The sequence below is a fragment of the Leptosomus discolor genome, chromosome 2 (genome assembly GCF_034619465.1).
Source record: "Leptosomus discolor isolate bLepDis1 chromosome 2, bLepDis1.hap2, whole genome shotgun sequence".
Lineage (NCBI taxonomy): Eukaryota > Metazoa > Chordata > Aves > Leptosomiformes > Leptosomidae > Leptosomus > Leptosomus discolor.
The window spans coordinates 3,570,382-3,594,301 of NC_141392.1; the positions used below are offsets into that span (position 1 = coordinate 3,570,382).

General features: G+C 36.9%; 1 protein-coding gene across 1 annotated transcript in view; it reads right to left on the reverse strand.

Moving 5' to 3' along the window:
- The window catches only part of KIF6 (kinesin family member 6), a 167,311-nt gene that overhangs the window by 60,173 nt on the left and 83,218 nt on the right, over window positions 1-23,920 (reverse strand). The window contains exon 14 of the mRNA XM_086482232.1: window positions 1,170-1,272. Within this exon, the coding sequence (XP_086338358.1) occupies window positions 1,170-1,272 (103 nt within the window). The remainder of the gene's footprint in view (window positions 1-1,169; window positions 1,273-23,920) is intronic.

A 23,920-nucleotide genomic window follows, 5' to 3' on the forward strand; every position in this document is an offset into this window, starting at 1 on the left:
AAGGCATTCCTAAACATTCAATTTAAATGTACAAATTCTTACCTACATCTAATACCTTGGCAATTTGTGTCCCTGTGGCTAAGCTACAGACCTGGGTAGAAAGTTAACCAGTTCAGAAGAGTGATAAATAGCAAGATCTTGAATAAGTCAGAGATGTGGCGATCATTTCTTGCCTCACTTTCACTGAGGTAAATGAATATGTTTCAGTGACCCTGAAAACAATGTCTTTTGTGCCTGTTGAGTGGGAGAATTGTTTTATTAAGAAAGCACAAGAAAGCAGGAGAAATCTGGAGAAGGAGAAAACCCCAGGACAAAAAAAATACCCCAACCAAACAACCAAGTCACCCCAAACCCACACTCCCAATCCCAAACTGTTAGCAGAAATGTTAGTTACAAGGGTAGATTGAGAGATCTGCTTTGGCCATCTCTAGTCTCAAAATCTTGCATTTCTCTTACAGTACAAGGAGGGCTAACACTTGAAAAACTGACACTGAAACAGTACTGTTATCCAATCAACATGGACAAATGGTGGTGGTTTAATTTCCAAGATGTTTAAAACTTCTACATGGAAATTCATGTTTTCAAAGTTTTGCCATTTTCACCATCTTCTCGGGAAGATTTTGAAGTTTTTTGCCAGCATTAACAATAAATGTGGAGGAGGAAAGTATTATTTCTGGTTTTGAGTGCAAAACTGGCAGAGAGAAGCTAAAAATCACTTGGCAAACTCGTTCGGAACAACAGACAAAAGCATATGTTAACCATCTCCTAGCTTACCGTCCAACTCGGTGCCGAAGCCAGTAAAGCATTTTTGACAATGGAAATTGCAGTAATTGATTCAGTCACATGGATCTTACTTCCTCTAGATAATTCATGATCATGAATGCCATTACCACATTGCTTCAACGTGGCTATGAAGATAAGACAAATAAAACCAGAGGAAATATGCACTAAGATTCCTCACGCCACTTGCATAACCTCTCCAGGCTTTTGTTCTGTCACGACTCAGTGTTTTCTGAATACGAAATGGCCCCAGTAAGAAATGGTGAAGTTTCTGTACCAAGTTCTCAATAGAAGCCTGGGATGTCTGGTGTAAAATTACGCCTTTCTACCCAGACACATAATAAACGCTCGGATGTCTGCCTCCAGCTCTATCTCGCTGCGACACTCACCTCTGTTTTAGAAGCTGTTTATTGTCCTCAATGGTTATACTGTTAGCGTGGTCCCGCTGGAAAACTTCAAAAGCTTCCTGGCACGCAAGTGACATCTGTCCTCCTGCCCCCAGAGGAAGAAAAAAAAAAGGAACTACTTCAGAGTCATCAAAAGACAGATATTTTGCATTTATTTAACTCCTATTTATACAAACATAGCAAGTCATCCCATGGGTCTCAAAGCACCCAGATTTCTCTTATCTTACAAATTACTTTAGTTTCACTTCTTTAAAGTCTGAATGTTTGAGCTGTATAATTTCTTAAGACAACTTAATGTTCACAAGTAAAACCAAATTTTGAACTACTTAACACATGTGAAATATTCTTAAGTGTGAGCCAGAGGCATTTTCAGAGCAAACTGCAATTTACTTCTGTATTTCTTTCGGCCCTGCTTCATATTGGCCTCTAAACATACCTTGAAAATTTTCAGTATTCTCAAAAGAAAAAAATTTAGGCTTCTTTCAATTACGTATTAGTGAATGTTTTTCATTAAGTGAACGTGAAGCAGGTATTCTGCTTACAAAAATGGTTGGTTCCTGCCTTTTACACTTTCAACATGGTGTTTGTCTCCTTTTGTGCGCTAGAAGGTCAAGACCTATCCGGCCTTCAAACCTTTTTAAAAATCTTTATGGAAAAGTATTACAGTCTCTATCATTTATTAGTTCTCATTGATAGATGATCTATACAGATCCAGGTAACAAATCATACATCTGTATTATCATTAACAAAAAAGTTCAAAGGCTTAAGGAGAATGAAAGATCACATCAGCATCTGTGTTATGAGTACATAAACATCAAACAAGCAAAGAGAAAGGATGAGATTTGTACTGAAACAAATTACAGTAAGGAAGAGAGTTCAGGAGCAGAAAGGGGGAGGAACCTCACACTCCAACTGTGTGAAAACTTTAAAATAACTCCCCCTGTAATTCAACATCATGGTTGCAACTTAAACCTCAAAATGTTATTCTTTAAATTGGAATTTGATGCTCCTTAGTTCTTTTTTCCTGGAGAGTCTTTCTTCTGTCCTACTCACAAGCCTGCCTTCCTGCTTCAGAGCTATCAAGACCCCCAAACCCATTGCTCACAAGAGCTATAAAGTTTCCTGGCAGCTCTGCTGCGCAAGAGTTCTCTGTATGTTTTGTGTCAATGGACCAGCGTTACCAATAGCATATGTATGCATGTTTGCCAATTATTTTTCAGGATACTTCCTTTTCAATTTCGGTGTAAGTGGGGATGATACATTAACAAAATATTCCTAAACAGGTTGGGATACATAGTACTGGGATGCTACACGTTATTGGGGTCTATCTCCATGAGCTCTATATAGTCAGTCCAAATATGTTCTGCTGCCCCTCATCATACTTACATCGTCAGGATTACTCCCCACTGACTTCAGGGAGATTTCTGTGGCATAAGCTACTGTTTACAGTGAAGGTTAGTAACAAAAATTAGCGCTGCAGGTTCAATAATCAGTAAAAGTTTAAAAAACTTTATTTAAAAAATATAGTAGAAAAATTTGCCCCCTGTTTCAGCCAAAAGAATCAGCACATCTGTTACTAATTTAAAAATTTTGAGTTGAAAATAGAAACACCAGGAATGTTTGAATGGCAAAGCATGCAGAAATGCTCCACCCTTTTTGAATAAGAAAAATCAAAGAAAGATACAGTGCAGTCTTCACTGCTGTGTGATCCAAAGGAGCAAGAGAATTGAGGAAAATATATTTTGCTGTGATGATGACCTGAGAATATAATGTTCATGTTTCATGCTCGCCTCAAAGAAAAACAGGCAGCTTTGCAAGCAGAATTTTATAGCACATTCATCCCATCACTAGCACTAATTTTAATATGCAGCCTGAATTGACCCTCTAGAATTGCTTTAGTTGCAGAAAAAGTTTATATTAAGCGCAGAAAGCCTGGATGAAATTCATGGTGGAGTCTAAAATAAACAATGAAACACCCTTACTCATACGTAACACTGCAATGTAAGGCATTTAACCCTTCTGGCAATGTGTTGCCTTTAAGAGTAGAAGCAAAAAACAGTAGAAGTAGGTTTGGAAAACAAAACTATTACAGTGATTGTTGCTTCTGACTGGCAGAAATGCATCAACCAAAATTAAAGGTAACTTGATAATCATTTTCCACCACTACATTAAGAGGAAGAAGATTTGTGCAGCCAAACAAAGCACACAAAAATAGCTCCCCAGAATCCTTAGGAAGGGGAAATTTTCTGGTTTACACAATCTGTTTTAAGCAAATGCAGAAGTATATGAAGTAGTAAAATTCTGAAAGTGTTATCTAAGGAAAGTAGCTTAAAAAGGACAATTAAGACTCAGCATAATATGGGCATAAAGCAGCTACAGAAGAATGTTGCAGCTTGTGGATAATGACAGAAGTGTTTAGGATGATAATAAGGTAATACAGCAATGTTAATACCAGTAAAAGCCTGCAAGAAATGTTGGAAATGGGGTGGAGTGGTTGTGTCTTCCTTGCCCATGGTTGATGTTGTATCTTCAACTATGCTGTTGCCATTTCACATTTCCTTACATAATGTATAACTGCATAAAGTACTTTCACCCTCTTTCAAACGGCCTCCAAGTGCTAAGGTGCACTAACATTATTGGCATGCTGTTACTCCTGGGCCTAATTCAAACAAACAAGCTAGATGTTCCTTTAAAACAAGGTGCTATTGAATTTCTGCTTTTCTCTAGCTGTAAATTGAAACCTATGTATAGCAAAATATAAATGATATGAATAAAAGCAGACTTGAGAGAAGAAACTGTTGATGAAAACACATTTTTGGCAAGGTAGTCCAACAGTTCAGCTAAAACTGTTAGACTTGTAGAAAAGAATTTCTCCTCTCCTTTAATACCACGGCATAGTGTTACAAAACAAATATTTGAAAATTCTTATCTAATGAAGAATCATCATATCCTACAGGATGAGAACCAGGAAATACATGTCAGCAAGTCATTACAGTGTGAATTGGAATAATCATTACCATAAAAATTATTCAGATCATTGGAAAAAGCACAGGGTTCCCTAGGGTTGACAGGGTTCCATTAAAAAGTGATCCACTTAATTTTATTTATACCTTTCCCATTAGGTTGTGTAAATAGTCTTTACTAGTAAAGCACTCGCACACGTGCCCAACTCACAACGGGAAATGTACAGCAAACCCATCATTGTTTATACCAAATTCAAATAGCTGAAATTTTGGGAAAATTCAGGTTTGATCCACATCCTGAACTTGAATGTTTAAGAATGTTCTCATTGAAAGTTTGATTTCAGTCTGTACTCCTATCCAGTGCACTCCAGCTTTCACATTAAGTAAAAAATTTCAGTTCAATGGGCTCCTCTCTTAAAATGTGCACATTACAGCTGTCCCACTGAACGAGTCAGAAAAGTCAGAATGACAATGATGACTCAAGCTCTGAGCTAGAGCAACGAGAGCTGAAATGACCAAGAAATGCAAAGCTTGCTGTAGTATTGATAATGGTAATTAAATCAGTAATAATTCAAAATACACTATGCAAAAATGTAATAAGGCTTTTGGATATGGCTGGTTACTTTTTGAGGTGTCACGAAAGGATCAAAGCAATTTCAAGACTCAGTTGTATGCCTACAGCAGGTAGAAGCCCCTGGCAGATATCAGTCATCCTATTCTATCACTAACTAACTTAGAGACCATTTATTCTATGCTGTTACATCTACAAATGCTACTTACAGCCATCCTAAGGAACAACTGTTTAGTGACTCACAAACTTTAAGGAAAATAAGTTAAAGGAACATGTAGGGTATAGTGTGGCACTGGATGCTCAACTGCCAGCAGAGAAATTATAGGGCTGAATGCTATTTTTAAGTTAACTAGTATCCACTGGGATTATTCAAGGACTATATCCGAGTAGGTAAGAGCATGCAAGTGTATAAACTTAGACCTTATTTTGTTCCCACAAGTGATCCAACATGGTGCTACATATTCAAATGACCACACTGATTTTTAAATGTATCCAACACCCACAAATCCTATTGCTTTATTGGTCCCAGTTTATAAATACCGGACAACCTTAAAGGACTTCATTTTAGTGTTTTTCATAAAGGTTTCAGGAGTGCTCAAACTGGAAATGGCACTTCCACGGTGCTGAGTCTGGCCACCTTTTTTTTTTTTTAATCTGTTTCTTGAAAAAGGGTTTATTGCTCAGAGGGAGAAGACCTTCTTAACATTTAATGCATGAAACCCACTGAAAGCATTTACATTGCTCTAGTTAAGTCTGGAAAAATCTGTCAAACAATAGCATGAAATGGGTATCTTTTCTGTCAGAAAGCAGAATCACAGTGTCTCCTCACAACCCCACCTTGTAACCATATTTTGGTCCTAGTAAGAGAGCTCCAAGAGGGTTCCAGCAGCCCTCATGCCAGAGGCTGCCAGTTTAACCTGCAAAAAGAATTGAAAACAACTCTCCAGGAGAGAAGACTTAAGGCTGCAAGTTGAGCTCTTGTGAGGGAGGAACATTAAGGCTGTTAACAAAAGCAAACTCTTGGGAATAGCTGTTCAGACCACGTTTTCTGATGAGAAAGGCATCTGTCTACATATCTGCCCACATAGCTGTTTTGCAGAAACTATATTTTCACAGTAGAAGACTTTGTCTTTCCATTTCTACAAAGTGCCCTATCGGACAAGAATTGTCAACTCTTCCACTGAAATCAAAAGGAGCAACAAGGCCCGTTAGCTCGGGAAAGCTCTCACTCGAGTGAGCGCTGTCTGAAGAATTTCAGGATGGCAGCTAGTGTGAATTGTGAGTTTTCATGCTTACAAAGACTGTCAGCCTGTTCATGCTATTATGTAGTTCCTCTGATTATCAAAAATGAACAAAGGACACTTCCAATTGAAAGTACAGACAAATTATTTCTTAAGTCATCGTAATAAGACTAAGGTTTTAGAAGTGTTTGCATGTAAGCACAACACGTTACAACTTCAACAGGATCCCTCAAGATATCATAGCCATCTGTTCATAATGGAAAAGACTAGATTCTTGGGAATAATGAATCAACAAAGAATAAATACTGAAGAACAGGAAAACAAACCCAAACCCAATACACCAGAAGTACTTCCCCACTGTAAAGCCCATCTAAATTCTTCCTGAAAAGCACGTGTGTTACATATGGATACCTTCATTAGACTGCAATTCAAAAATGGGAAAGACATAAAATAAGGTTGCTCATGGTACCCCTGCGGTGTTGGACTGCAAAACAGTCTTTGGGAAAGTTAAAAGTCTCAGAGGAAAACCAGAATATTCAAACTCAATGAACTAAATAAAACACTGGCATAATTTAATTTCCCTGGCTCTGGAGTTTCTGTGTTTGTTTACAGGGGAGAAAGAAGGGAAAATGAGGAGTTACTTGAGACTGTGAGCACGTTTATTGTGGTACTGAACATTGATCTAGGCAGGTTGGACTGCACTCCACAAGTGAAAAATTCTACTATGCAAACCCTTGAGTTAATTGGTGCACGGGCCATTTACCTAGGCATCTCCTTATCCACAGGAAATTAATTGATTGACAAGACAAACTATTCCATATATGCTGAAATAATTTATAAACAGAAATCACCACTAAATAAACACTGTAAATGCTTAACAGCAAAGGACAAACTTGTACAGGAGTACATTGGACACAAATCAAAGACAAGTACCATTTCTACTGCAACGAATACTGTTAGAGGATATGTGATCACTAAAAATGGGATTGCTTCAAGAATACGGAAATAAAAGAACACAAAAGAAATGTTACGTGCAATACCAACTTTGCAAAAGTCAATTTATATAAAGTTCAACTGAAGTGCTGCCAAAAACAACCCAGCAACCAACCACTTACAAGAATCCCATTAGGGGCAGGTTTTTACACTAATTAATATTCCTCTGCAGGATTAGCAAGGCAAATATTCAAGGCATGTATTTCAAAAACACAAGTTAAATGCAACTTAATTTAAAACAAGATGAAGTTGACTATTAAGATAGTCGAAGACCACAGAACAACAACAACAAAACTCCAAATGGGATATGATAGCTGAATTTAATCATGTTGACTTTGTTCAGTTTCATTATTTTAAAGAAATCTCAGGTAACAGTACAGATAAGAAAAATTTTTCATATTAACCCAGATATATGTTTTTAATAGCTCTACTTTTACAACAAAAAGCCACTTGACCTTTAGTGCCTAACGACATAAAAACAATTTTAGGCTCCTGACTGATATATGGCACACCTGATACCAGATTGAACCTTAGTGTGATCTCAGTGTGAAAACATTGAGACTATTGAAATCTAGTTCCCTCATTTTCCTCTTCTGGAAAATTAGTATACTGGTTTGTCTACCTGTCAAACTTTGCAAAGCACAATGCTAGTGAGAATTACAGGATAAAACAAAACGGTTAATAGCAACTTAATATACTGTCATGACCTTCACCTGATAGAGCACATGTTTTCCTAGGATGTGCTAGACTCAGGTAACAGGATCATTTTGGTCTGGTCCTGTTTGTCAGTTGTGGATTCTAATAATTTCCGAGATTACATAGCATGACTTCAAAAACACCTGCACTAGCATTAATGACTTACGGCGTCCCTACTTTTATGTTACCTAGTTATGCTTCTATAACTTCATTGAAGAGCCAATGGGCAGCAGAGTTAAAGTCAAAGCGGGAGCAGAGGAGCTGAGGGCACAGACAGATGAACAAAATGTTTGTAGATATCAGCAGTGAGGAACAAAGCAGTGTATCTATTGATACAACCAAGTTTTTCTCGTGTTCTGATACCAATATTATTGCAGTATTTTACATTTCACATATGACAGCTTGTATGTCTCAAAAGAGAAAAAAATTATTTTCAGCTACTATTTGCAACCATTTACTTCTTTAAATCTGCCTGTGAGATCATATTTGATTGTATAATACATACACATATTGAAAGTCCTTAATTAGTAGGTACAAAGAGAGAGCCTGAAATGAAGCATGGTAGGCTTGGCAGCAGCCCGGGGGTGGATACAAAGGAAAATATGAAGTCAAACCCACAAGAACTTTAGGAGACCCACCCAATGGTGCTGCCACTTCTAAATAAATAAAGATTCACTCTTGCCTATGCTGGAATCACACATTTCAAATAACTTCTCATTAAAAAGGACATATACTGCACTGTGCGATTTACCTTGAACACTGGATATTAGAAATAGACTGTGCATTTCCCTCTCTTTGTAGTCTAAATCGTGTTCCCTTCAACAGCTGATGCAGTTGTAAACTTTTTACTAAATAGAAGCGCCAATACATTAAGCTCGAGTCACCTATCCACTTTAGACTGCTGTGCTTAAGATGAAGACTTCAGTCAAGATTGAATAATAGCTAATTAAATATATATTTTGACATCCTTCCTGTATTTGCAGTAGCAACATTTACCACTTCTGTTTTAGACCTGAAAAGAAGCTTTTTATGTTTAAAAACTTGTCTGTGCTTTTCAAATAGAACAACATGTTTAAAAGAAGGATAGAATACTAGCAACAAAGTTTGTCTCATTTACATGTTCTATGCTGTTTTGAGTGACAGATACGGTATTTAAGTTTTCCTTCTCCATGTATTTTTTCAGGTTTAGAAAAATGACTCTGAATGGTGGCATAAGAGTATTCTAAGAGCTCTACCAAATGACAACCTACATCAATCAAGTCATGGCAGCTTGAACCAAATGCAAATGAAGGTTTTTGTTAGAGCCATCTGCAGAGATCTGCATGTATTTTTGGTGCCTGAAGATTCATCTCCAGTACCAATCTTGTCCGTAACACCATAAACCACAAGAGAGGCATATTTCATTTTCAGAGCAGTTTAGTAAAGGAAAAATATCTTGTTATAAACATCAATCTGGTTTTGGAAACTTACTGTACTTTTCATTTCATATTATATTTTAGCTTTTTTCTTTATTAAGATTCTGAGGTTTTCTGAAGTAGAAGTCTGTATGGACTAAGTCTTAGTTAGACAAGAAAAAAAAAGTCTGTCAATTAGCACCAGCTTAGGGCTATTTTAATATTTCAGGCTATAAACTACAGGAGTGCAGAAGCCAATTCATGAGAAACTAGTCTTTTGTTTCCAGGCAGGAACAGCAGCACTGAAACAATAGGGTAGAGAGTTGAGAGAAGAAACCATGAGAGAACTTACCATGGTAAGCTGTCTCTTCTTGCCAGTCAACAACCTAGATTAACTAATTCAAAAATTTACTGTTTATTTACATTCAAGATGAATGAGTTTTACCAATCCCATCACTTATAGCTTTTGGCAGCTGAAATCAGCAATTAAGAAATTAGAGAAACTTCTTTGTGAAAGAATGAACTTTGATTCTTGCTTCATTGAAGCTTTATTGGAGTTTACCTCTGAGAATGAACATGGTAGCCTGTTGCGTACTGTTGTCCAGATTTTAAAAATTAACGAGGCATGCTATTCCTCAGCCATGAGCACACTAGATTTCAAGCACTCAGCTACTGAAGAAGCATTTTCTCCCTTCCTGAACAAGTCCTGCAACTGCTACAGTACAGCATCCCCGCTTTCTCATGTCATTGCTGATGTTTTAAATAACAATGGTCAAAGCAGTCAGTGTATATTAAATGTACTCTAAACATACACACATAACTGAGCCTTCAGGAGGTTTAACTAATCTCAGAACTGAGAACTTCTAGGCATGGGATAAGATCCAGAACTTCAGCATCAAACTGGGAGTCCTGTGCATGTACAACTGCAGAAGTTTAGAGAACACTCATGTAACTTTGCTCAGGTGCCTTCAAGCTCTTAAACACCTACACTGACCGTAAGTGGTTGAATTCTCTATGCAATTAATCACATTGTTCATCTCGTGTTACAGAAAGGGTGCATTTTAGTAAGCCTAAGTAGTTGGTAGTGCATGTAGAAAGTCGTTATTACTAGTACCTGTAACATATATAATTTTTTTCCCCATTTATATCTGCAACTGTTTTGAAATAGGAGCCAAAGTAGGAAAGGAGGAGATAACAGTGGGACCTGCACTTATACACAAAAACTTCTTCCCTGAATTTTCAGTTCAGCTTTTCAAAACTTTATCAAATTGTTCTTACAAAACTTTTAGCTCCCCTTAGCTAAGAATCCAGCTCATTATTTTGGACTTTCCCCAGCTGTTAAAGGCTTTTTACTTTGTAAAACTTGTGACCATATCTATTTTATTTAGAATGCAAAAAAAAATTTAAAAAGTTTAAATCTATCTTGAAGGATTGCATAGTAAAGCAAACACTGTATCTTTGCACACTGTAAAAAGAAAAGATTCTGAATGCTATATGCATTCTTTTTTTAAACCATTTTTGTCAAACAAAATTGTAAGCGTACTTGTCTTCTGAATCAACGTTGACATAGTCTAGAAGACTGCGGAGGTTTAAATAAAGCGTAGAGGCATTCATGAAGGGTTTTATTAAAAATGCAAGATACAGCTATATTTAAGTTAACTTTACCAAAATCCTACTACTTGCTAAAAAGAGGATAAATTAGAACAAATAGCTCAGGTTTCAAATCCATTCTTGCTGACAATGACAACAAATAACATCCACATTAGAATTTTAAGGAAAAAACTACAAAACTCATCAATACCATTTACTTTCAATATTCTAAGAATAAAATCTTCAGAAACAGATTGCTTCAGCAGAAGGACAAATTTTAATTTGAACATTCTTAATATACCACAGCAAGTTTACTTAATTTCACATGGGTTCGAGTTATAGCCATTAGCAATCATTGTTTGCAACAGAAATCCTGGCTCTATGGAAATACTGATAAATTAATCAAAATGGAAAAGCTTTTAAGTAGTAACAGTCTTGTGACAAAAAAAAAGTATATCAGAGGGTCAAAATTTTAGGATACCAGAATGCACCTATATCAAGACCTTTATAATGCTGCTAAAAATTGTTAAAAAAAAGTGTAATAGATCATTTCCATCACCAGTATTTTAATTTTGTAGGAAGAAGCAAAGAATGAGGTATCTTCCCTTTGTTTTTCTTGAAATTCTTTTGCCTTCCAAGCCTGAAGTGATTTGTTGTTTCCAGTGGCACTGGAAATTCATGTTGATTTTATGTGAGCTGTATATTAAACATACAGGTACTGATCTTAGGCTAATGTTTAACTGTTGCACTCTTGTAGTGGGTTCCATAAAGTGTAACATGGAAAAAATGGCTTAACGTCAAAGACAACAAGAAGGGCTCCTGTTAAGTACGTAGGTGACAAAAGGAAGGCCATGGGAATGCGGGTCCCCTGATGAATGAGGCGGGGGACCCAGTTACACAGGACATGGAAAAGGCTACCATACTGAATGCCACCTTTGCCTCGCTCTGCTAGCAAGGTCACCTTCAGTTTTCCCAGGTCCCAGAGACCAAGGGGAAAGTCTGGATTAAGGAAGACGTACCCTTCATGAAAGAGGATCAGGACAGGGAATACTTAAGCAAGTGGGACACACATAAGTCGATGGGCCCTGGTGGGATGCAGCCATGAGTGTTGAGGGACCTGGATGATGTTATTGTGAGGCCATTGTCGATAACTTTTGATCAATCAAGGTGAATGGGAGAAGTGTCTGAAGACTGAAGTAAACATCACCCTTATCTTTAAGAAGGGCAAGGAGAACCCAGGGAACTACAGGTCAGCCTGTGTCACCTCAATATCTGGGAAGGTGATGGAGCTACTAGCCCTGGAAACCATTTCTAGGCACATGAAGGACAAGAAAATCATCAGAAGTAGTCAGCATGTCTTCACAAAGGGGAAGTGGCACTCTGCCAAGCATTCCACCAAATCAAACAGGATAAGATCAATGTAACAATCATGATGAAGAAATAGTAATCAAGCCTTCAACATCCTCTCAGAGACAACATGAGTTGAGCCCTAAAGTTTTCATACCCACAGGCTAATTTCTAACTGCAAGATCATTTCTTTCCTACCTTACAATTCCTTTTTACAATTATAATTTCTCACTTCCACTACCCTGCTTAGAAAGCTACTTCTGAATCTCCCATGTGTGATGGTTACAAGCCTTCTCATTTATTATCTCACAGTATTGATTACCAGTTCACATCAATTTGATATTTCGTAATCAATACTATCATTTACCACATGTAATTTTTCTCTGCTTGACATTTACTTCAAATAGTTTCATAAGTCATAACCACATTTCCCTGCAACTTTCATTTAAAAAGGTAAAGTTTTAACTTCCTGTTCTAAAACACTTCAATTACCTCAAAAAGGCTCTTTTCAGCTATTGACTCAGTCTGATATCTTTATTTAAGCCAAAGGTCTTAGATGTAAACATGACATTAAAAATGGCATCTTACCCATGATGTGTTAATTGAGCTAATAAGCAACAGCTCATTCATTAGATCCTAAACTCATAACTGCAGTTAGTGCTATTTGATTTTTATAAATTAGTAAGACATTAATTATTGTTACCAAATGTCTACTTACATGCTTCTAAGTTCCTAGTGTGACAACAGAGTTCCTACCATCTGACTGTATTCACTGATACCCCTCTTTAATTACTTTAGGTATGACAGTACACTTGCCCTGGCAATTTCACAACAGAGACCAAAATTTGTCATTGTAAGGCCACAGGACAACTGCAGAAAGTTAACTATGGGGATGTATCCCTTTCTTTGTGCTGATATATAATAAATTGAATACTCAAAATCTGTAACTTCCTGTTTCAGTGCAGTTCAAAACCAGTGTTAATTAAAAAAAACCTCAACACCCGAACATCTGCACATGTTTGCGTGAAGGAGGATGGAAGAAAGTTGGGCTAATGGGTTATCAGGGTCAATGAAAGTAGGTATTGCACCACCTAATTCTATGTATCAGCTAAAGGCCTCCAAGAACTTGTGTGTGATAAATTTGGGACTTCCTATGTATAAGGACAAATGTGTAAACTCAAAATGATACAAGCAAAAAACCTCATTGCTTATCTCAAAACTGAAATTAATATGTGGTAGCAAACACGTTTTTGTGGTGTCTCTAGTTTATATTGCTTGAAGGAAATAAAAATGCTTGAAAAATTTAATTAATATAACAGAAATATTTCTGGAATTCAAGCAAATATCCTTGTTTATTCCTCTTGGCACAGGCACTCCTCACAGAAGACAGAGAAACATTTGGAAAAAACACTGATAGGATTCTAATAACCCATCTCATTTAGAAGCCTACTTCAAACTCTCTACATTTTAAATTAAATGTGTAATTTAAAACAGGAATGTTAAGTTCCCTGACTAGTATTGTGACTTGATGAGCTTGGAAACTTAATTGAGCATTGGTGCAATTTCTGTCTGCCATTTTCCCAGACTTCACCGCCATGCATTTTAAATCGCATCATCACAAAGATAAAAGAATTTGCATTACACAAAACCAAAAAACCTCACCTGAAATACAATCTTTGATTTCCAATATTATTGTGAAAGTATCCACTCAAATACATAGATATGCCTAGGTTTTAAACTAATGAAACTGAATGTGAGAGCTCCCCACTGCCAGTCATGTCATCTTCAAACATCTAAAAATGGATTATTCTTTACTACACCGCATGTCTAGCTCTTTGCAGCCTGATCTCAAAGCCTCTTCCCTTCAATCCTGGGGTTCACCTGGACGTTTTCCTCTTTGCACATCCATTATTGGGGGATGGTACATCCACTCTAGGATGGTGAGTGAGGAACACCTTTTATGTGTAACTACAGTACTGCTCCTAGAACCAAGAAGGAACATAAAGGGGAACAAAAGCAGAACATATTCATTAAAAATTAATTCTCCCCCTGAGGACCTCAGGCACACAACATGGAAGCAGCACAGGGCTGACACTGACCATGAACAGTGTTTAGGCTCCGGCTGCTGTGAAAAGTTGGAGACGTTTGTGTTAAATATATCTTAATGCATTTTCATAAAGAACTACTACTTAAATTTTTATATTTTGAGCTTAGAGTCAAAAAGCTACCAGCACTGTAAAATTACTGGGCAATTAATTCCCACTCCCCCATACTCTGCAGGTGAAATCCCACCATGGATATTGAGTCACTGAAATGATTAAGGTACCTTCTTTGAGGGCAGGTCCACTGCAGAGGATGAATTTATCTCTTACCAAAGGGAGAGTGAATAGGCAGATACAGCTAAGACCTCATAATTGCTGCTAAATTGACCAAAAGATCTGTGCTATTCCCATTATTTTCTGTCCTCAGAGAAAACGTTAGAAATAATCACATCAGGGTTTACAAATATCTTGAAACAAAAGTGTACATACGAAGTCCAAATTTAATCCCTGAAACCTCACCATGGTAGAAATAATTCACTTTTTGACGAAGTTTCCATCTTAAGTTGTCCCTAGAGGCAGGAAGTCGCCTCTACCCTGTAGTTACAGGTTGCTGTAGTCTATCCCACTAACAGCAAGTCCTGCCGCCATAACAATGAATATCCACATTCAGCAAAACAACCATTCCTTGTCTGCATGTGCAGCAACCATTACCCATGAAATAAAAGTCAGAGAGCAACTTGATACTGCAGTGGGGTAAAATAAAGCCTAGGATTTGGCAACACTATTTGCTTATAATAATTCACAGAATGTTTGTCTTCCAGAAACTTATCAGTGCATCTTTAGCAATTTCTTGACCATTTCTCTTTTTATCTTACAGGAGGATGACTATTTATAGAAACATCTATTATCTTTTAAATTCCATGAGCCTACGAAAGGTTATAGCAGTTACAGATCACCTACTATTAGATGGGTATCTACACTACACGATTACGCATTTTTTTTTTGCCATCCTCAACTCTGATGAAAGTAAATTAATTTAGAAGCTAAAGTCCTGATTCTGCAAATAAACTTGCACTGATATATCCTCCCCCAAGTACATTCACAGAAATCAGACAGCTAATACATATACATGCACAGGTGGGTAAGCATGGAGCTGCAAAAGTTTTCTCCCTCCTGACAATGAACAAGCAAAATAAAAGAAAACTAATACATATTTTAAGTAATGAGGGTTGCCTTCTAATGTTAGAAATTTTTTTATAAACACACATATACAACTGCACAACAACATGCAACACATTTCACATCACTTAATGTTCTCTAGAGAGTTTGCTCCTACTTATTTATTGTCAGCTTTATTCTGACTATAGTCTCCACAGTACATAAGAGAAAACTGTAATTATTCTTATGGTGCCTAATACATGACTATTGTATTAAAATTGAGAATAAAAAAAAGCCCCAAGAAATCTGGGTTCTTCTGCACCTTCATTATTGACTTTTGTTTCTTAGATTCAAAAACCCTCAAAATCATGTCATGTAAAGTATTTGAGTGAAATTCCATTTCATATTGGCACAAATCCCAGTGTGAGAAGCTACTTCTTTCGATTCCTTTTTAACCAAAGTTTGTAATGAACTGAACTTTACAATTAATGTGCACCAAAAGATCAAAAGACAGTTTTTGCACCAATAACCTCTGTAGCTCTAAATCTGCTTATGTCAAGACATAGAATTAAGAGTGGCTTTGCAGCGTGGAAAACTGTTGAAATAAGTGACTAACACTAGATAAATAGCATAATTCTTCCTGAATGCCAAGTACACTATGTTTATTTGATGGCTTTAAACTGCTTGATTTCCTTAAGATCAAAATGGGACAATATATTATGGAAATTCCTCATCATACAAGCTTACTTTAATATTAAATGTGCTGTATCTTAGAGCCATGAGCTCTTGTATTAGGCTTTAGTTAATTAAATAAACATGCCGAAAACCTAAAGGATGTCTGCCTGGAACTCTGGCTTTTTCTTCTAGTATTCCCTTATGTAAAGTTGTTTTAATGCTCCTGATACAAAACCAAGACATTCTCCTTCTGTTTCCAAACACTGGCCATTATTCAAACTGATGTCATTGTCTTTCTGTACAATTAAAGATTAAAGGAAATTTCTGAAATATTTAGAATTATTTCTCCCCAGAGCTGGATGTAAATGGCATAAATAAAGAGAGGTGATCAAAGTGAGGAGGTATTGCAGAATAAAAGATTCATAATAAAAAAATACAATCATTTTAACACCCTGAACTTTCCCAGGTCACTCTGAGTGCTTTACTCCACTTTCTTTTACTGAGCAAGTAAAGATGGCTTTGCATGAAATGTATTTGTATTCAGCTTACTTTTAGAGTTTACAATAAATATCAAACATACCATGAATAGAAATGTTCACCCATGCTTGCATAAAATTTTAAGTAGCCAGCATAACCCAGACTTTCAACAAAGCTTCCCAAACAAATTAGCTATCAATAAAGAGAACTCATTTCAAGAACTGTGTTGCAACAGTTATGCTGACAGAAAAGGAAGAGTTCCAAGGGTTTATATTGGTTTCTGCTTCTAATTCACCGTCTTTCACAAATCATTTCATCTGCTCCTCAATGTTAGAAAAACAAGATTTTGCACTTACAGTTGGCTTTTGAACATGAAACCTCAAAGTGATCAAGAAAGATAAGCCACTCTAATTTATTGTACAGTTGAGAAAACTGGTTCAGAGAGGTGAGGTCCCTTGTATAAGTTCACAAACTTAGTAAATAATAAAGACAAATAAAAAACAGATGCCCTGCATCTCAGCCTGGGATCTTATTCAGTGCAAAGTATCACTTCTATAATGCAATGGAAGCTGAATTGTTTTATTTACAATTTAAATCCACACAGCAGTAGAAGCATGCAAACAACTGTGAACGCGGAGGAAAAATACTACAAACAACAAAAATAAGATTCCAAGCCAGCTAACAACATCAGTCAGACAATATACTTTATCATAAGTACTCAGTGAAAAATCAAGGCAAATGTTGGCAGAAGCTCATATATTATTCAAGAAATTTTCTTACTAAGAAGGAGTTTCATTTCTTTCGGAATAACAAGACTGGAACAAGTAGCCAGCAAGTACAGCTGCAGACAAGAGAACTGTCTGAAGTTTCTCTGCGTAAGCAATGAAAGAGTGAACACTACTAAACCAAAAATAGATGATTACATGAAGATTAAAATATTAAAAGACTTATTCAAAAATAAAAAGGGAAAGGCAAAGCTTCCACACCAAAACAAATTTACAGCAGCTGCCATCTACGTCAGCAAGCACAGCCTTTGCCATTTGGGAAAGGTATACAAAATGTTTGCTTATCTTTACTCGTGCTTTAATTATTGCACTGAAGTGCTTCCAAAGCATTTTTTCTTGTCTCTTCATCCATTGTAAGAACCTTGAATGACTTGAAACAAATTCTACATAAGTGAACAGTTATACTAAATTGTTCCATATATTGTCTTTCTATTAGTACCCAACTAAATCTATTATTAAGTGATACATTCTGACTTCTCCATTACCTGTGACCTTTATAGCAGTTTTTGACACTGAGATTTCTTCTGTTGTGTTTACTTTTCTCTCTAAACTTTGGGATTCTGCAATATTATTTATAAGAAAACGGTAATTTTTTCAAGATTCCCGTCTGACTCATCACTGCTACATTTTTCAATGTACTGTTTTCCCTATTAACAATTCTGAAATAGCCCCTCATTTACAATAACCCTGTAAAAAACCATTTGATACAAACCAACTTTTTAACTACTGCTTTTCAAGTATCTGAAAAAGATCCACGATTTGACCCTAAGATTAAGAGCATAGGAAGATGAAGACAGTGCTTATATTCTAGGCAGCTACCCAGCACTTCGAGGAAGGTTTCAGGCACCATTATTGAAATATTCAGGACGGTAACCTTAACAGAGTAGGAAAAAAAAAAAAAAAAAAGAAGGAAAAAAAATAAAGGGCAATTCAAACCCAGCACGTTGGACAAAAAGATGAATTTGCAAAAGCATAAAAAAATAGCACCTGACTAGCCAGATAAAGTTTTCATGTTTTTAGCAGAATATGTTTAATGTTACATCAACTTAGGTCTTTTTTAACTGAACATTATACCTGACAGCATCAATTCTCTTTCCTTTTTTTCGTGGCAGTAAATAGAAGCTTTTCTAAACCCCAGGTTCCTAATAGACCTCTAACCTGTGTGGTCATACAAAAGAATGTGTTGTATCTGAACTACTTTATGGCTGCCTTGCCAATAAACACTAAACTCTGGCTCCTTTTTCCCAGACATAAAATGGACCCTAGTAAAAAAAAAATCTGCTCAATAGATTTTTAATACTATTTTGTTGTATAAAGAAAATATCAATTTGAAAAAATAAATTATATAATGCTGTTGTGATTATACCTAGAAAAAAAATGGAGTTTGATAATTTGGCAAACTTCTTTCCAGATGCTTTTAGAGGTGATCTTTCCTCTACCCCTTAACATCCCTCTTTACACTTTCTTTCCTAAAGTCCACATTTTGCAAAACGTCGATTCCAGGAAATGAAGTTACTTGTTCGGATACAACTGCCAAAGCCACTTCCTGTACGCGTTTGGCAGAAATGCTTGGGTAAAAAAAAAAAAAAAAGCCTTATGACATTTTTCAATCCAACCAAATGGGCATTCCATTCAGCCACACAAAAACTCAATTTAGCCCCAGAACCGTATCCCAGTGTTACATATTTGACTGCTCAAAGTATTACAGTCCAGTAATAACAAATTCAATTTTACATCTGTCAGGAAAAATAGCATCAAACAGGTTCCAAACAACAAACACACTGTCTACCTCATCCATGACCTGATATTATTCCATTTTTAGTATCTTGCTATTTTTCCTGCCTTCTCTCTGTACTATCTAGTGCTTGAATGCACAGTAAAGAGTAACTTATGAAAAGTTTGCAAAGAGACCATTGATTGCAACATGGCATAACAGGGTCATTGTTATATTTGGCATTGGCACTATTTATGCCTCATGCAGTAGCAGAGAGAAAAGCAACATTTTATGAGAAAGCGTCTATAATGAATACCTGGGCTGCTGTAACAGAAAAGCATCAAACAAATGGTACTCATCAATGACTGAATTATACTAGGTATTTCACTAGGCCTGGCTCTGCACTATCTCCATTATGACAAAGTTAAGTCTTTAACAACAGGATTTTTCTAAACCAAGTGATTAGAAGTATTTAAAAAAAGAAAAAGTAACCTGCTCTTAATCCAGTTGCTTTGACTCCAGCCCGACCTCTTTATCTTAAACACTAAAAAAATCTGCTGCCTGTGTTTAGCCTGTACCCCGGGCTAAACTGCAACAGTCACTCTGGCACTCGACGAACCCTCCCCAGCCAAGGAGGGGAATGAGGAGAAAGGAGAGCAGACTTGTGGGTAGAGGCGCAACAAATGTAATGAAAATACCAGTAATAACAGCAGAGATATACTTAGCTAAAGGAATACGGAGTTGCCGCTGCCAACCAGAGAGCAGTCCTCAGGAAAGGCCAGAGGAGGAGCAGGAGGAACCCCAGGAGGAACCCCAGGAGGAACCCCAGGAGGAACCCCAGGAGGAACCCCAGGAGGAACTCCCACAGGAGCTCCCTCTCTTCAGCCAACCTTCCCCCTTTATAACAACCAGACATTACGGATGGGCTACACCTGTAGCTCGCTCAGGGCAGCTGCCCTGGCTGGCTGAAACGGCTAACGGCCTGCCCGGCATGGCTGGGCTGGGATCCTGTCCCAGCCCAACCAGGACATTTCCCTAAGGGATCACAATTAGATATGCAGCAGTTGAAAATTGTAACTCTTCTTCCTACAGACCCCCTAGTTTAGTGAGGCTCCATTAAATCTAAAACATGCCCCAGTTTAAGCCCCTGTCTTTGGGCCTTCAGTTCTTCTTTGGGGTAACAGCTAAACTAAAGGAGACAAGCAGTCACTTCCCAACTACTGTTTTTATTTTATTGTACACGTTATTTTAAAACAAATATTACTCTCTTTTCTCTCTAGCCATTTTCCATTCTCTTGGGTTCACTCTTCATTCCCTAGTAACTCAGATCTTGCTTCCCTCCAACCTACAGTCTCTCATTCCTCATCTTATGCTCAGCTTCATTAGGAATACATCCTAAGCCACAAATCTCTTTGCCCTTTTCCTCCCTATTTATCAAAAAATAACTCAAATCCACCCCTGCCCTTCCAAATCAATTTTCTCCTCCCTCAGTTTAGGCAGTCAAGCGTGAGGCATCAAAACTATTGTAATCTCAATTGATGCCACTGTTTATTCCTACTACAGTCTCCTGGCAGCCACAGTATTTTCACAAGAAAGACAAAAACTAGTGTCCAGAAACACATTTGCTATTTGTAACCAGCATATGGTCTCTTAAAGTATTCCAAACAGATCAAACAGAGTCCTGACATTTGAATGAAAAAAGCCCAGAAACAGAGTGTGAGAGAGAAAATAAAAGGTCTATCATCTCTTTCAGTTTTTCCTTTAAGTCCCCCTCTGCTGCTTTAGACATTATCACATAAATTCAAAACACAGCATTAAAGTTAATTTACTCAAAAGACCAAGACAAGACCAAATTTACCAAAGCCTTTTTCACGTAAACATAAATTCAATGATTTAATATTAAAATCTACAGCTAACAAGTTCGCTCACAGGAATATAGAAACATATATGTCCTCCTATAGTAGGCACCCTTCAATCTATTCCTTCCTTCTAAAATCTGGAGAAAAGTAGACTCGGAACAGTGGAAATCTAGTACTAGAAAGCTCTGGGGCACCTCACGAGGAAGCCAACAGAGAAGACACTTCTGAAACAACAGCCTGAGCTTTTGTAATAGATGCAACTTGTAGCAGTGTTTCTGAAGGAGGCAGGTCCCAAATGACTGATGTTTCTAGGCCATGGGCTTCATCTCAGAAATATCTACAAGAAGGAATACTGTAGACCTGTGTCATCACATATATGCTGAGACCACTTCTATTTAACAGCCAAGCAGCTACTTTTTATGGCAGATTCAGTTTCAAAGCTGTTTAGAGTCGTAGCTCTGTACAGAGTACACTGCAGGAATCAAACCTAGGGCAAACGCATGGAAGAGCATGGCAAAATCCTTTCTTTGAAAAAAAGGTCTATTAATTCAGTGTTTGTCAGTCATCGATTAAAACATGCTTATTTATAGTATGTGCTCAAATGAGATTGTAGTCTAGAAAAACCTACAAACTGGTATTACAATCTACGGGGAAACTTCCTTTTCAAGAGTAGTACTGTAAATCTGAGCAGTTCTTCCCATTTTTCCCATAATGCTGCATAATAATTATCTGGATTAAAGTGGATATTTTAATCCTGATTTAAATCCCAATCTCAAAGAGGTATAGGTCGTAATTTTTAATCAAAATCAAACAGGTTGTATTCCAATATATGGTCCTAACTGAAATCCATTCTACGGGCATTAAAAAAGTTCAGAAACCCACATCAGGGAATTTTTACTCTGAAAAAGACCTTCAGTTTTATACCCAGCTTTATTTAACCTTATACCCAGCTTTATTTAACCTTAAGTTCACCCGAAGACATACCTAAGAACACCACATGAGAGCAAACTGCAATGATTCATGAGGGGAGTTAGTCATGGAAAAGAGATTCTTTTGACTTAACCTTGCCTCTTAAAACAGTAAGGATAAATGAATGAAAGTTCTAATGCACAAGGTATCAAAACACTAAATGAATGTTCAATATGTTATTAGGCAAAACTGGCATCATAGGGAAATAACAACATGCTTATTTATATGTACTTCCTCAGAGACTAAAGCAGCACCAGCGGTTTACAGAAGCCCCGACAATAAATCCTGCTTGGTCATGCAATGATACGACGAATTTCGTGACTGCCTTGGACCCACTCACTTCCTAAGCGCTTATCCTTTTTCTGATTAACCTCCTTAGCTTATAGGCTGTGCCCCCAAATGCTAGACCCCCCCTGACGGGAGTGGAGACAAGATACCTTATGCTACCCTCTTTAAGCCATCTGGATGTTCTAATCATCAGGCCTTGATGGGGTGGAAGTTGTTGTGTCCAGAAAACAAGCGTGTAAAAGATTTAGGTATAAATGTCAAATTTGAAACACGCACATTACCCGTCAGAAACCAGAACGGGATTAGCCACATACATACATAGAATCATCATAGCAACAAAACCCTGAAGAAATATTAAATCTTGTACTTCAGCTACACACTAAGTAATAGACATCCACAAGAAAAACTGAAGCACCAGTTAGCAAGCACCAGCCTAGGTTGGGGTTTTATACCTTGACTTCTTGTGAAGTACCTGACCCTGGAACTGATGCAGGTATTTCCAGCACCTTTATGCCATGGAGGGCGTGCTGCTCTTTGTTTAGACCGTGGCACAGGAACATGTCCTTACAACATCCATGTCTAGGTACTATTTCGATGTACTGCTATGATTTTTTTTTTTTTTTTTAAATTTTATTTCAGGAATATAAGCCTCACAGGAAAAATGAGTGATTTCGGCAGTTTAGCAGTCAGAAGTGACAAGGATTTCATATGAAAAAAAACCCCAAAACAATTCTCTAGCACAGCACAGCTTTCTCTACGCTGTTTACTACAAGATAAGGTTCAGAAATTCTTAAGAAAAAGAAAGTATAAAAAAGTTACACAAGCTGTTAAGGCAAGTTAAATATAAAGGGCTCCAATGAGATCTCTTGAAAACAGACAGACAAATTTGCAGAATACATGAGAAAACTCAGCAATCAGTATTAACACAGAGCAGCAGATAATGTCTTAGGGTATGTTCTCTTACTGCCTGTCTTCTGGAAGCAAATACGTTGTAAACAAGGACTGGAGAATACATTTACTTTTATTCTTTGGGAAAACAGATACATAGACACTTATAAAAAGAAAAATCTTTTCAAGAAAAGATTTTTACTACTTTGTCACTTTATCACTTCGAGACATTCTGGATAATATCATCTGTATTATAAAAGTTTAGTTGTACATTGACTTCGTTGTTATAAAGACAGCGACTTAGAAGAGAAAGTTACCACTTCAAACTTTATTTATGTATCCCTTTCATTGACATTTTGGATGCATCTAGTTCTACATGCATTTCATACGATACAGCTTGCAAGTATTTTCTTTTTGAAATGATCACTGAATCCTCATAAATGCAAAAGGAAAAAACGAGTCTGAAAATGTGGGCTAAATATAATGTTTTAAAGTATGAACTAACACACAGAGAAGATAGCGTTACAGTTGAAATGCTGCAGCTCTTCGTTAAAAAATTCTGCATGAGTCTGCCTTTACTTTAAGGAGAGCATACATCAGATATATGCATACTCTAAAGGATGCCAAGATATCAGTCTTACTTCTACAATAAAATTTTTTAAAGCCAAAGATTTAATAATCTTGAACTACTGATGTTATAGACCAGACTCTCTATCTATGTATGTTCTATATTGAGACACAAATGTAGAGAAACTGGTCTGATTTCTGCTGAGGAATAAACAAAAGAGAGGCAGTGTCTTCCTAAAATAGTGTGCAAATACATCTTATAAATTTTACAGAAGTTAATCTCTCTATTCACATTTTTGGGAAAGTTTATTTTTATTTCCAGCATCATAAACTGATTTTCTTAAAGGCTTTTATCTCTAGGAAATTGAAAGCCTAAAACGGCAGCTGAAAGCAACAGTTACATTGTTACAGGCCTAATAAAATAAATTGCATAAGGTTTCAAACATGGCATCCAGTATGAACAGCATCAGATTTTCAGGTTACTTTTCTGTATCAGTTTTGCCTAGATCTGAACTT